Source organism: Stenella coeruleoalba (assembly GCF_951394435.1).
Source record: "Stenella coeruleoalba genome assembly, chromosome: 6".
Taxonomy (NCBI): domain Eukaryota; kingdom Metazoa; phylum Chordata; class Mammalia; order Artiodactyla; family Delphinidae; genus Stenella; species Stenella coeruleoalba.
In genome coordinates this window covers 127,634,508-127,647,799 of record NC_137151.1, presented here as the reverse complement: position 1 = coordinate 127,647,799, position 13,292 = coordinate 127,634,508, and the positions used below count along the sequence as shown (strand labels likewise).

The 13,292-nt window shown below is 46.5% G+C and overlaps 2 protein-coding genes across 4 annotated transcripts in view; one reads left to right on the top strand and one right to left on the bottom strand.

The window, feature by feature from the left end:
* Positions 1–7,059, bottom strand: part of SEPTIN2 (septin 2) — a 33,379-nt gene extending 26,320 nt beyond the window's left edge. The window contains exon 1 of one of the 2 annotated variants that reach the window (XM_079923927.1): positions 6,730–7,059. In XM_079923927.1, coding sequence (XP_079780053.1) covers positions 6,730–6,953 — 224 coding nt within the window. In that variant the 5' untranslated portion in view covers positions 6,954–7,059. The remainder of the gene's footprint in view (positions 1–6,729) is intronic. The other variant, XM_079923928.1, reaches the window with a different exon arrangement.
* HDLBP (high density lipoprotein binding protein) overlaps positions 6,950–13,292 on the top strand; it is a 67,553-nt gene continuing 61,210 nt past the window's right edge. Inside the window, exon 1 of one of the 2 annotated variants that reach the window (XM_079923924.1) lies at positions 6,950–7,083. The gene's annotated coding sequence lies outside the window, so the exon portion shown is untranslated. The remainder of the gene's footprint in view (positions 7,084–13,292) is intronic. The other variant, XM_079923925.1, reaches the window with a different exon arrangement.

Below are 13,292 nucleotides of genomic sequence, written 5' to 3'. Positions count from 1 at the left end.
AGATGTGGGGTCTGCTGGCTAACCTTTGGTGACAAAGTCAAGAGATGTGAATACAGTCAAATTTGATTCCTTCTGGTGCTTAGAAACTTATGAGAAAACTTCTTTCACTTTCTTGCCTCCCTATTTCCCCCAGACTGAAACATTCCTGAATGCTGCACACACCCAAGTTTCCTTTTTGAATGGAAATGTTCCCAAACCTCTGAAAAAATGGTTAACCAAGGTCAAGATAGCAGTAGCATTCTTAACTTAACTCGAACTCTGTGGTACGATGTCATAGAAGATAAGGATACAGTCTTGGTTCTCCCTCTCATCCGTCTGGCAGGAACGAGAGGGGAAAAAGGAGAGGAGTCTGTAAACTGCTTCTTACTATGACAGATCATCACTAAAGGTGGGGAAGGAGTACTGGGTGCAGCCTAGTGTGCAAAGGAAGGAGCAATTCTGACTAAGGAGACAGGTAAAGCTCCGTCTAGGTTGTCCAAAATGCTTCAACCTAGGCAGCAGGATCAAGGCAAGCTTCCAGGACAGCAGAAACGCTAGGCAGCAGGAGAAGCAGAAGATGAAAGCTTCCTCGGAAGGAAGAACCAGAAAGGAACGAGAAGAATACAGTGAACCCTGGAAGAGCTTGGGAACAGAGACCTTGGGTGTGAGGACTCGAGGGGTAAGGTGACAGGCCCATGTGAGTGTGCCCTCGTCCCCCTGCCTCCAAGATGAGCTCAACAGCCAAGCTGCAGGAGGAGGAAGACAACACCTGAAACCAAGAAACAGTATCGCTGTGATGAAGATGAAAGCACAGTAATTCACACACAGCCTTCTGGACCTAAAATCCACGATTTTCAAACCCAAACTGCTGTAGCTGAACTAAATGAAAGGTCACAGTAGAGACTCGGAATGTGACATGGAAGACCAAATGTAAGAAATCTTGGTGCACAAGGCAAACATCAGGGAGGGAAATCATGGGTAAAAGACAGCCTCAGAGACAAAATCTAGGAAACCTACCTGTTACAGTAAGAGTCCCCATAAGTAAAAGGGGAAGATGGAGGAAAAGAAAACAGTAATAACAAAAGAAAAATGTCCCAGGAAGAGCAATCCCAGAGTTTAACTGGGGCTGTGTACTATACGACTGACTTAAGATCTCTTGAATACAAGGAACATCGTAGGGGAACACTATTCATAGTCCAGAATTTAAAATATTAAACTTCCTCAGCAAAACCTAAGAGTTGGGGGCAGGAGTGACAGCAGAGAGGTAAAACTTTCAAGAGGGAGAAGGGAGCAGTCAGCTGGAAAACAGATAGATGGTCCTGGCAGAAGAAGCAGCAGACACGTTGTTTTAAATAATAAAGAGGTAAGTGTCTGATAACGAAAAATAAAAAAGGAAGGTAGCCATTAAAAAAAACTTACTTCCAAATTAAGAGAAAAATATGGAACAGCAACTTGATCAAACCAGTAAAAATAATGGAAAAGAAACAGAAAAATTCAAGAGCATCAGTCACCAGTCTAAATGTGAAAGAAGCAAATTTTCTCCTTAAAAGAGGAGACAGGTTGGGGGCAGGGGCAGGGGCGGGGCGGAGGGAGAACCACAGAAAACCAAGGTATGTTACATGGAAGAAACATGCTTAAAACAAAGTAGCTAAAAAAAATGTTGAAAACAAAGGAACAGGCTAAGAGATACCAAGCTAGTGCAAACAGAAAAGAACAGGGAGAGACACTGTTAATACCAACCCTGTTGGGATTTAAGGAAAGTGTGGTCATGATAAAAGAAACAATTTATAAAGATAAACCATTCATAAACCCGGATCTATGAATACTTACAGCAGATAAATACATAGAGCAAAGACTAGAAAAAATACTATGTGAACTTGACAAAAATACAATTCAAGTGGGAGGCTTTAATAGCTTCTCTGGGAATTGGACAGACTCCCTACACACAGTATGAGCAAGGGCAGAGGTCTGAGACCACCGACACATCTGAATTAACTGGTATGGAGAACCTTGAGTCAATAGACAAAGAAAGGCGACTAAAGAAAAACACTTTGTCATGTAACTGCTGTGAAGAAAATTTATGCAAAGTTATTTTTACAGTCCGTGTTCTCAGATCATGATCTGTTAAAACAAAGATAAAAAGGAACTCCTAGTTATTCAGAACATTCCTTGATAACCCTTGGATCAAGGGGGGATAAAAGCAAAGCCATAAGTTATCTAGAAAGCGATGGAAAGAAGACAAAAGCAGAATCAGTGGGGCACAGTAAAGTTTCATAGACTCAAATGAGAATTTGGGTTTTACATATTTTCACTATTAAAGAACACGGAAAATAACTCAATAGAAGGATAAATAAAACCAAAAGCTGGTTCTCTAAAACAAATTCCTCACCAGTTCCTTCGAGGAAAAACAAGAAGATATAATCACAGACATAGGAGACCACATGTGTAAAGATGGCCACAAACTAGAAAATCTGGAAGAAATGGATGATTTCCTAGACACTGTAAATTAACAAAATTGAAGCAAGAACTGAAAACCTGACTATAACAAATCCCACTGAACAGGTGAACAAAGAGTTACCAATGAGGACTTCCCTGGCGGTCCGTCCAGTGGTTAAGACTCTGCGCTGCCAATGCAGGGGGCGCGGGTTCGAACCCTGCTCAGGGAACTAAGATCCCACATGCTGCATATCGTGGGCAAAAAAAAAAAAAAACAAAAAAATAATTGGAGGAAAAAAAGAAAGGGACCAGGACCAGACAGAACTAGACCTGAATTCCATCCAAAACTGAACAGATAACTCCAGCGTCACTTAAGCCACTACAGAAAAAGGGAAAGCACTCCAAGTTATTTTATGAAGACAGCACAACTCCAACAACAAACCCAGACGGAGAAGAAAGAGCGAGCAAGCTGGCTGGCTGCAGGTCAATCTCACTTATGAATAGAAATGCAAAATTTCTCAATGAAATACTTGCTAGCAATTATATCCCGGAAATGTACCAAAAGCATCTATCAATACAAGCTGTTACAACAAATTAAAGGAGAAAACCATATGTGAATAGATGCTGAACACGCATGTGATAAAATCCAACAACCAACTCTAATAAAAACACTAAGTGAGGAAACGGCTTAAATATATTTCCGGAAACCAACGGCAAACGTTATCCTCTAAACAACAGATGCTAAATTATTTAAAGTACCATCACTAATTAGGAAAGGATGCCCATTACCACCACAGTTATCTTAAAACACTTATGAAAAACTCCAAACATATTCAAAAGTAAAACAAAAGCCACAAGGACCACCCCATCCTCCAGATTCAGCAGTTATTAACTCAGATATCCCCTCAACCACTGTCCCGGATCCCTGATTATGAGTACTAGATATTTCTAAAAATAAGGACTGAAAAGCGACAAGCCATTATTATAAGGAAGATTAGCAATACTCCTTTAATATAACAAAATACCCAGGGTTCATATTTTTCTAATTGTCTCTTCTTTTTGTCGTTGTTCGTTTGAAGCAGGATCCAAATAAGACCCTGATGTTGCAGTCTAACCGTGATTATTTACTGCTACTCTGGCAGGTTTAGTGAAAATGATTTTTCTGATATGACTGAATACACACCCAAAACCCCACAAACACTTCGGTTAAAAAAGATTGCAGAATATGGTAATTTACTTAAGGTGGCTGCATACAAGACAGGTGTAACTCAAAAGTTCTATTTTGCATTAGCAATGAATACCAAGAAATGGAAATGCAGGGAAAATGCCATTTATAATAGAGCAAAATCAAAACAAATATAGGAACAAATTTAGAAAGAAAACAGGCCTAGCATGAACCAAATCATTTTTATTTCTTAAATTAGTAGATGAGTGTGGTCCAATCTCAGCTGGACTCCCTAATGGTGAGGTTTTTTTTTCTTAAAGGACTGGATAAAATGACTTTCAAGTTCACCTGGAGAATAAATGCCTGAGGATAGAAAGGGAGAGCAGGCTCTCACCTTACTAGCTCTCACACGCCTTACTAGCTACCACACGCATCTGATTTCACACCAACCTGGTGGGGCAGAGGACTGTCATCAAAGTGGCTCTGGAGCTTCCACCCACCCGCTCCTCACTCAACTCTGGGCCCCTGCCTGTACTCCCAACCAACTTCACGTGAGCACCCTGACAGTACTGCACCTTAAGCCCACGCATGCGCAGGCCCTTATTCTGCTCAGCAGGTGAGAAGGGGACCATCACTCCTATCGGTTTCCTCCTACTTAAAACCTATCTTGAGGCACACATACGGGGAAGTGGAGAATACTATTGTAATATTATTGGAACAGGATGTTAATTCTCAAAAAAACACTTATTTCAACTTTGTTTTAATTTTACCAAGTTTCTCTTACCACAACCTATTTCTTTCATACTCAGGTTTTTTTTTTTTTCTGAAACATAATTTGGATCCACTACAGTTTTCCAACAGTTTAAGTTATTAACTGACTAATGTAAAATGAAAGTTGAAAGAGAAATGTTGAACTTCTGAAGCGCCTGGTTTTCAGTGAGAAAGCCTTGATCCAGCAACACAAAATGCAAAGCACTGTGATTAGTTTAAACCTTGGATGCAGATCAATCAGATTCCCCAAACCTCAGAAATTAGGTCAAATGAAAAATTTATGCACTCATTCTAGATACTAGAAACTATTTAAAACTTTTTTTCTCTTTGACCCACGGCTTCCCTCTTCCACAGAGCAATACTTCCACCCCAGTCCACACAGAAGAAATCAACTTTTCTAAAACAAAAGGGGACAAAGAACAGATGGCTAAAACTGGATTCTCGGCAACAGAAACTTGCTTTGCTACTGGCATTTATGTGTATCAGTGGACTACTCAAAACCACCATTCACCGACATGTCATCCTTGTATTTACATTCATTATCCCCATCCACAAACGACCCTGCAAAGTAGGACCCAAAGGTCCACAGTCCCTCATCCAGAACCCTTGGAACATCTGGCATTCAGAGCCTTTGGATCGGAGGTCCATGTACAGTATACCACACTCTTAACAGCATGAGGGCAGCACCCCACAATCAAATGAGTTTTCTCTAGTGACAAGTATGACGATGAGCACAAAATGAGATAAGTAAGACTATACAAGTGGCTTCACCCCAATTCTGCAGCCAAATGAGCTTTGGTGTCCCCTTCTCTCTGGAGAAAAAACAAAGCCAACTTTTCCTTTTCCAGCAGTTTCTGTCTTTCCAGTTGAGTATAAAAAGGACCTGAATCACATTTATTAAAGTCCACAGAGGGAGGTTGCCGCCCATCCCATCCCCATTTCCCTAGGTCACCCTGCTAGTTCAAGAGCAGTCAGAATGCAAATCTGATTTGACTGAAAAGCCCTTGTTCTTTACCCTGGGCTGCAGTGCTCGCTGAGAGACCAAGACGAAAAACGGGGGGGAAAAAAAAATCAGGGTAACTTTATGGCCGAAGAGACCACTGCCATAATTCATTGCGAGTTAGGAGGCTGGGCGGTGAAAAGAAAGCCTAAGTGGGAGCTACCAAAACCAAAAATAACGAACCTTAAATTACAAACACCAGGAAAGCAGCCTGCACGACCCGTACACCATCATACATCTCTCCTTATGATGGCAAGGCTGCTTCGGCCATTAAGCTTGCCTTGAGGTATTATAATCATCTGAGTCGTTCAAGAGATACCTGAAAACCTGTTTCGTGCTGATGACCGTCCTAGGCAACAACAAGCAACAAGTAAAGCTGGGCAGGTCCACATACCGCTGCCCCTCACAGGACAACCACCGCACGGAACAGCAGAGGCTGACAGCAGACAGACACCTATTTCAGGGGGAAGAAGTCTAACCCGGCCGCAGTCCTGAATAACAGAGCAGAAACGAGGCAAGCAAACGGCGGAGGTAAGCGGGCTCCAGGCAAAGGGCAGGCTCTGAACCAAGGCCAAAGGTGAGGAAGACCACAGCAGTCGGAACTGTAAGTCAGCGCTGTTGGGTCACGCGTCCGCGTGTTGGGGACACAGACAAGGCAGCGAGGCACCGACGAAAACTGAGGCCGTAAGGGTAACAGGCGGTCCTGCGGGCCTTACTGAGCCACGGCGGCCACAGGTCGGCCCCATCTCGGGCCTTCAGGGGAACGGGCCCTCCGCCCGTCCCTCCGGATTCGGCCCTGCGCGGGGCCTCCCCTCCCCTCCCCTCCTCCTTCTCCTCCCGCTCTGTGTGAGTCCAGGCGGGGCCTGCTGAGTGGAGGGGGCGGCCAGCGCCCCGCGAGCTTCCTCTCGGCCGGGAGCCGGCGAAGCGGAAGCGCCCGTTAGCGCGACCCGCACCGTCCCTCCCGGACCACGACCGCCAGCGCACGCTCCACGTCCCAGGTCCATTATTGACCACGCCCCACGTAACTCCCACCTGGTGAGAAGGGCCACTCGGGTTCGCCCGGGACACACCCCGCCGCCTCCGCCAGCGCCAGGGCACGGGGGGACGGGGGCCGGGACCCGGTAGGGCCCAGAAGGGCGGGGGAGGGGCCGGGAGAGCGGGAAGAGCGCCGGGGGGATGGGGGAGATCTGGGGAGGGCCCAGGACGCCGGGCCGGCCGCCCCTCCCCCACACCGTGTGAGCGGCCCCGCCCGCGTCCCCCCCGGAGCGGACAGACCACCATCCCGAGCCGACCACCGCCTCGAGCCGGCCACCGCCCCTCTGCGTCGGCCCACAGCTTGCGCCCCAAAGGCGGCCGAGACCCACCGCGAGATACTCACCGCGGACGCACCGAAGAACAAGCCGACCGACCGCGCCGCGGATCCGCCCGCAGACTCGCGCCCCGCCCCGCGTGTGGGCGGATTGCGTCAACGCGTCGATCCGCCCCCTTGCCAACGCTTTCCTCCCCGCCCCCATTCGCCAGCTTCCGAGTGCGCAGGCGCAGGCTCGGCCGCGGTTTCCGCCTCTGCGCAGGCGCCGTGCCCCTCCCACGGCGGTTGGCCATATAGAGGCCGGGGGTGGGGGGGAGGTCAAGCGTAACCTCTTCTCCTTTACCAAGATGGCGGCTCGTCCCTGTTTCGCCACAGTTCCTATCTTATGAGCTTCGTTTCCTTACGCTGATAAGAGTGGAACAGGTAATGTAATTCATTGCTTTGTGAATAACTAGAATGGGGGGAAGAGCGTTTCTTTAGATGGAGCTAAATGACCGGTGAGAAGAGAGAGGGACCGGGGCAGGGCAGGTGGCGGTAAGAGTTCGGAACGACCACGGGGAGGGGACCTTTCGCCTCTGGTCCTCTCTTCCAGGAAGATGGCGGCAGCACCGAGCAGGGAGCACCGGAGCGGGACCGGGGAGGGACGGCGAGCGGCCGGCGGGGCTGCTCTAGCCCCGAGCCGCCGTCGTCTCGGTGGTCCGGGCCTCGCCTCGATTGGCTGCCGTGGGTCACGTGGGGGTCGGCGACTGGTGCGCGGACCATAGAGTTGGGCGCCCGTCCCCGGGGACGTGGTCTTCGTGCGCCAGAGCCTGGAGCCCGCGCCCGACGGGAAGGGGGGAGGGCGGGCTGCCCCTCGCTTTCGCTAGGTGAGGCCTGGGGGCGCCTCCAAGTCCACTGCGGCGGCGCGGCTCGGGGGCGGGAGGGCGACGTGCCCGGCGGGGGCGTGACCGGCCCAGGGCGTCCTTCCCCCCCTCCCGCGGCCTGCAGGCCCAGCAGCTGGCCGATGCTTGCTGGCAGGCTGGGCGCAAACGCTCTCGTACAGGAAGCCTTTCTGGGTTACCCACGACTGACAGTAAACACGGCTCTGGAGTCTCTCCTGGGCGGCCGCGTAGCGCGGGGCGCCTGAAGCTCTTTGTGACCGTAGGGCGTCCTGACAGGGTGTCTTTGGAAAGTGGCGAAGTGCTCAGGGCCAGGCGTCCTCTCCCCGCCGACTCAGGAGGTGGGGAAGTCGGCCTGTGCGTGGTGTCCGGGCACCACGTAAGACCAAAGGAAAACTGACCTCTGTGTTTTATTAAGCAACGCTATGGTCACGTCCATATGGTCAACGCTATGGAAACGTCCGAAGGAGTGTAGATGAGTCTTAGAGGAATCTTCAGGAGCAGGATGGTTTACCCTTGAGCTGCGGGGTTTCTTTGTCCTCAGCTGCAGAGCTGCCGAAAACCCTCAGGCGTTGCGTTGCCTTCACCTGCGTTTGGGTGTCTGCCGCAGAACTAAGGACGGACAGGCACTCTCTTGGCAGGTAGCTTTCTTGAGGCCCTGTTAACACGGAGTGAGTCACAATTAGGATTTTGTCTGAGGTAACTGGTAGTGCTGTTCTACAAAATGATCTCAGTGTTCTTTTATGGGAGCGAACCCGGGCTAATGAGACATTGGCTGAAGCCTAGTGCTCAGGTTGATATTCGGTCACTTTGAACACTAAGCAACCCCAGCTACCCTTATGAAGTACACTTAATATTAGGATGTTTGGAAGCAGTGTTAAAGGTTGAGAAGGTATTTGGTTCAGAGTGGCTCCCATCATTTGAACTCCCAGTTGTCTGGATCTGAGACATCAACCACCCACCTGTCATGAGAGCTTTAGGTTTGGAGAAAACTGAACATACCCCCTCAAGTCTTGAAGGACAAAATATGAAAGCCATTGAAAACAGTGAAGATTAAACTTCCCTGTAACTACTATTAATTCTGCTGTGTGTCACGTCCCGATTGGGGCTTACCTCCTCTTCTCTAATCAGGCTGAGGTCACCTGAGTAAAGGAGCAGTGCGTGTAAGGAGAGCACTCCTAAGATGCCGTTGGCCCACATTCCTCGGCACTCGAGGACCCGCTGGAACCCGGTCACAGTGCCCCCTCCAGGGGGCCAGGCTGACTTCTCAGCGTCCTGATGGGAGAATTTCTTCTTGAATCATCAAGTATTTTTTTTCCTTTGGATTTGTTGTTTGGGGTTTCTGGCGGTCTGACTTTGACTTCATGGCTTTACTTCTTCCACAGTAGAAAATATTTCAAAAATATATATATTGGAAATGGCTGTGTGCCAGACATTGTTAAGGGTTCTGGGGATGCAGCAGAGGTAAAGAGGACACAGACTTTTTTTCTTTTCCTCAAGCAGTTTATGGTCTGGTAGGGGAGATTCACTTGTAAAGGAGAGATTACGGTGTTCTGAGTGCAGTAATGGACGTATGTACAAGGGGTGGAGGTAGGACAGGGGGCAGTGATTACCTGTTGGAAAGTCTTCACAAAGAATGTGGTTCTGAAACTGGAGTTTAGAAGATGAATAAGAGTTTTTCCAGGAGGAGTTGGCAGGATGGGCTGTTCTAGACAAGAAGACTAGCTTATGCAAAGGAAACAAGTGACAGCTATCCACTTAGGGGGTGGCATATATGGGCAAGAGGTTGAGAATTTGGTACACTGCTGACATCTCAAATGGTGAAGGACTTAATGCCCTAAGACACTGACTTGGACAGCATTTCAAATGATTACACTGTCCACCAAGATGACTTGTGATCTTTAGTCACAAGTGGATCAGATAGACTCGCCATTAATGCTTGGCAGCTGAAACTTATTTACCTAAAGGGCTTGAGCAGAGAACACTTTTAAAGTACAGAGTGATACTTGTATTTGGTATGGCCCATTCAGCACACATGCATCTCACAGGGCTAGTGATCATAGGAAGGCATTTCCCTTTTCTATTAAGAAATAACCAAGCTCCTGGAAGAAACATAGCACACAGCTGAACTCTCAGTTGCTGACTTTTGGTGGCAAAAAGTCCAAGGAGCATGTTGTCAAACGTTTTGACCAAGTATAGAAAGACAGCCAAAGAACCTTAATGTGTCAGAATGCCTTTTCTCTTGACTTATGAAGGCACCACAACATTGAACATTTGAAAGCCAAGAAAAGAACTAAACTTTCTTCAGTGTGTAACATTTAAAAACTTGATTACACAAGTTACTTTGTGGTAAAGCAGGGTTTTCATTTATTTTTTTCCTTTTTGTATTTCTAACATCAGAGACATTTTAGAGGTGATATTCCTAGTCGGCTGCTGTTTACCCGGTGAGGTAAGGTTCCTCAGCTATCATTTAAGACAAGCCGGACTTGTCTGGGTGTCTGTCATGTTAGTCGTCTTGTTGATGCTTGCTGTTAATTTGATAACAATGCATTGGCCACGCATACTCTCCCTTAATACTGTTTATTGGCACTCATTTGGATTTTAACATTAAAATTTAATTTTACTTCAAATCAAGGTTATATCTTCATATACTTTTGAAAAGATCAAGTAAATCTGGAAAAGCTTGTGAGGAAGAAAAAGTGTCAGTTTCCTTCCTCCCATCATGTCTCCTCCCTTGCAGGACACCCACGTTGGTCTCCTAGCTGTTGGCTTTGGTCTTTGCCTCCATCTCTCACATCCACGCCTGACTCGCATCCACGCCTGACTCGCTCACTTCCTGCGCTTCCGTCCCCTGTCCCACACATTGTCTCTCCACTCTGACGTCTCTCACTTTCTTTCACCCCTCTGCCTTCGCCCTGCAGACAAATGCATGGCTGCCCAAAGCAGGTGCACCTTTAATTTGCTGTCAGGTATTTAGTGTTTATATTCTGGCTACTGGTACCATTCACAGTTGGGCCAAATGGTGTGATGGGATTACTTTTCCTTTCCTGGAGAAGTTTTTGTTTTTCCTGAAGTTCTTACTGGTGGTTTTTGTTGTTTTCTTAGTTTTATATGCATTTGCCGCTAAAGGTCAACCCCAAATTCACTAGTTGTCTAAACCTCCTTTCAAGCAATTCAGTTCTTTTTATCTGATCAAGTTCAGTAGGCGCAGACCTCCAACCTGCTGGAATCTCACTTCAGATCTCACTGCCCTCAGTTTCTTGGAACCCATGTCTTTCTCTTTCTTGATTTTCTTTTCTTTTCTTTTTTTTTTTTACTCTCATTTTGATGGAGCTCTTCCTCAAGGAGTTGCCTGGGAGATAAAATTTTGAGAGCCTGGATGTCTGGAGTGCGTTATTCTGCCCATATACCTGTGTTTAGAGGTTGGACATCAGTTTGCCCCTCTGTCTTCCATCCCCCAGTGTTAGCCTTGAAGTGTTAGAGCTTTCTGATTCTTGAGCCTTTATATGTGACCGTGTTTTCTTTTTTGAAGCTTGAGGGATTTTCTGTGAAATTCAGAGCACCCGGTGCAGTGATGTCCCTTGGAGTCTGTTTTGATCTAGTGTCTTGCCTGCCCTTTGGGCCCCTTTATTTTGGAAACTTCTGTTCTTCAGTGCTGGGCGTTTTTCTTGATTTATTACCTTCATAGCTTTCCATTCACTTTCTTTCTCTTTCTAGAATTCAACTATTGGACCTTCTGGATTGACAGTCTGATTTTCTTAGGTTTCCCATTTCTTTCTGGAAGACATTCTCAACTTCATCTTTGAGCGCTTCTATTGAGTTTTTCTCTGTTTCTAGGAGATTTCTCTTATTCTTTCTGTTCCTATGTTATAACCTCCTGTTTTTGTTCCATGGATATAGACTCTCCTCTTATCTCTCTGAGGACATTGGTGAGTTTCAAAGTTGACTTTTACCAAAAGTCACTGCTTGCTTCTGGCTGCTTTTTGTGTTGCGACTTTGGCTTTCGTATCCGCCTTTTCTGGGCTATCCGGTGATGTTTGCTTGCCTGCTTACATGTCAGAGGGACTGGGGCTTGCCAACTGTGACATTCGCTGTAGAGGCATCTGGCTGGGCCATTTCCTTACAGCACCCTGTCAGCTTCTTCAAGTCTCTTTGGGTTCTCCAAAGAAATACCTCCCAGCCTCTTGCCTGGGGGCCAAGTGAGGGGAGAAGGCCACAATCTTAGCAATAACTGTGGAAGAAGTTACTTCCCCTGTCTTCAGAATGGTTTGCCATCACTCCACTGTAACTGGTGTCCCCAGTCCAAAGATTCTAGTTCCCTTTCCAAAGGGGAAAAAAACCACACCCTTTGGCTAAGAGGCATGAGAGGCAAAAAAAAAAAAAGAACAGAACACAGAAAACTGTCCTTTTTGACAGTATTTTCTTACTCCTTTTGCCTGGCTGCCTTTAGCAATGTTATTTTTAGCTTACAACTTGCGTTGCACTTAAATTCATTGTTCTTCTGTTATTTACGACACCTTTTATAGCCCAGCTGTGGGTTTTACATTGTCTTAAATGTGTGCTGAAGGCCCTGGTAGGAAAGTGGACGGAGGTTGGGAAAAGGCCGGTCTTCACAGTCAAGAAGCTCACAGGGCCGGTATGCAGAGCAAGATTTTTAGTTTTCACCGATGATCAAAGACTTGACATTAAAATCATATTTCCCCTACAGACTGGGGAAAATAAACGTGACCACTTTAGTTACCAAAGGTGAGGGGGACAGGTACACCCCAATGTCGTGTAGTGTAAATAGTTTAATTCATTGGGAGGGTAAATTTTGCCTGTGCAGTGCCTATCCACGCATCTCCCATAATCATGTAATTGTATTTCTAGGAATTTAACCTGTCGAGGTACAGGCTTGAGTGAGTAGATGGTACTCTTTTCTGCAGTGCTTGTAATCGGAAAAAAACAAAACAACATCAGCAGGGGGTTTATTTTATGGTTATTCCATGCAACGTGCAGTTGTTAACATAGGTAAACTTGTGTGTAAAACTTGGAAACCGACAGCCATATGCATTTTTAAATGGAAGTAAGTGTGGCATTACATGCATGTAATGTGATCTTAGTTTTTATTTAGACCATGTATTAATATATCCAAGAAAAAATATTAGGTAAAACAATAGTTTTGGAGATATTTCTTGAGGAAGAATCAAGAAGATTGCCAATTTTTACTTCTGTTGTTGTGTTTTACAATATTTTTATGCTAAAGATCATTCTTTGGTTGACGGTATTATCATATTCATACTATCAGTTAATAAAACTGGTATGAATGTAGTCCCCATGGCCCCTGCCCATTCCATCCCAGGCTCTGCCATGGGTGCAGTATCCTCTCAGGAGGCTTATCTGTGCCCTGAGACCCCACAGCTGGAACAGCAGCCCTCATCTAGGTCAAGGAGAGGCAGGAAGTTGCTGATGCAGAAACCAGTAGTTAGGTAGCAAGTGCCGTTGAGCAATTAGGATGGATTTTTTTCTGAAAGCGCTCTCAGGTTTGCCTTTTATTTGTGTGAATTGCTATTCTTAGACGTTCCTGGCTGTGGACTTTGTCAGACATGCAGCGGTGCTTGGGTCTTAGGCATTGGTTCTTTCTACCAGACAGGGCAGAGGGTGGAGATGTTTGTTCAGGTGGGGAAGGTAGTCCTCCACTGGAGCGGGAGTCAGGAGACCTGTATGTACTTCAGTTTAAACTTGTTCTTAATCAGCCTTGTGATTTTGGGTGTT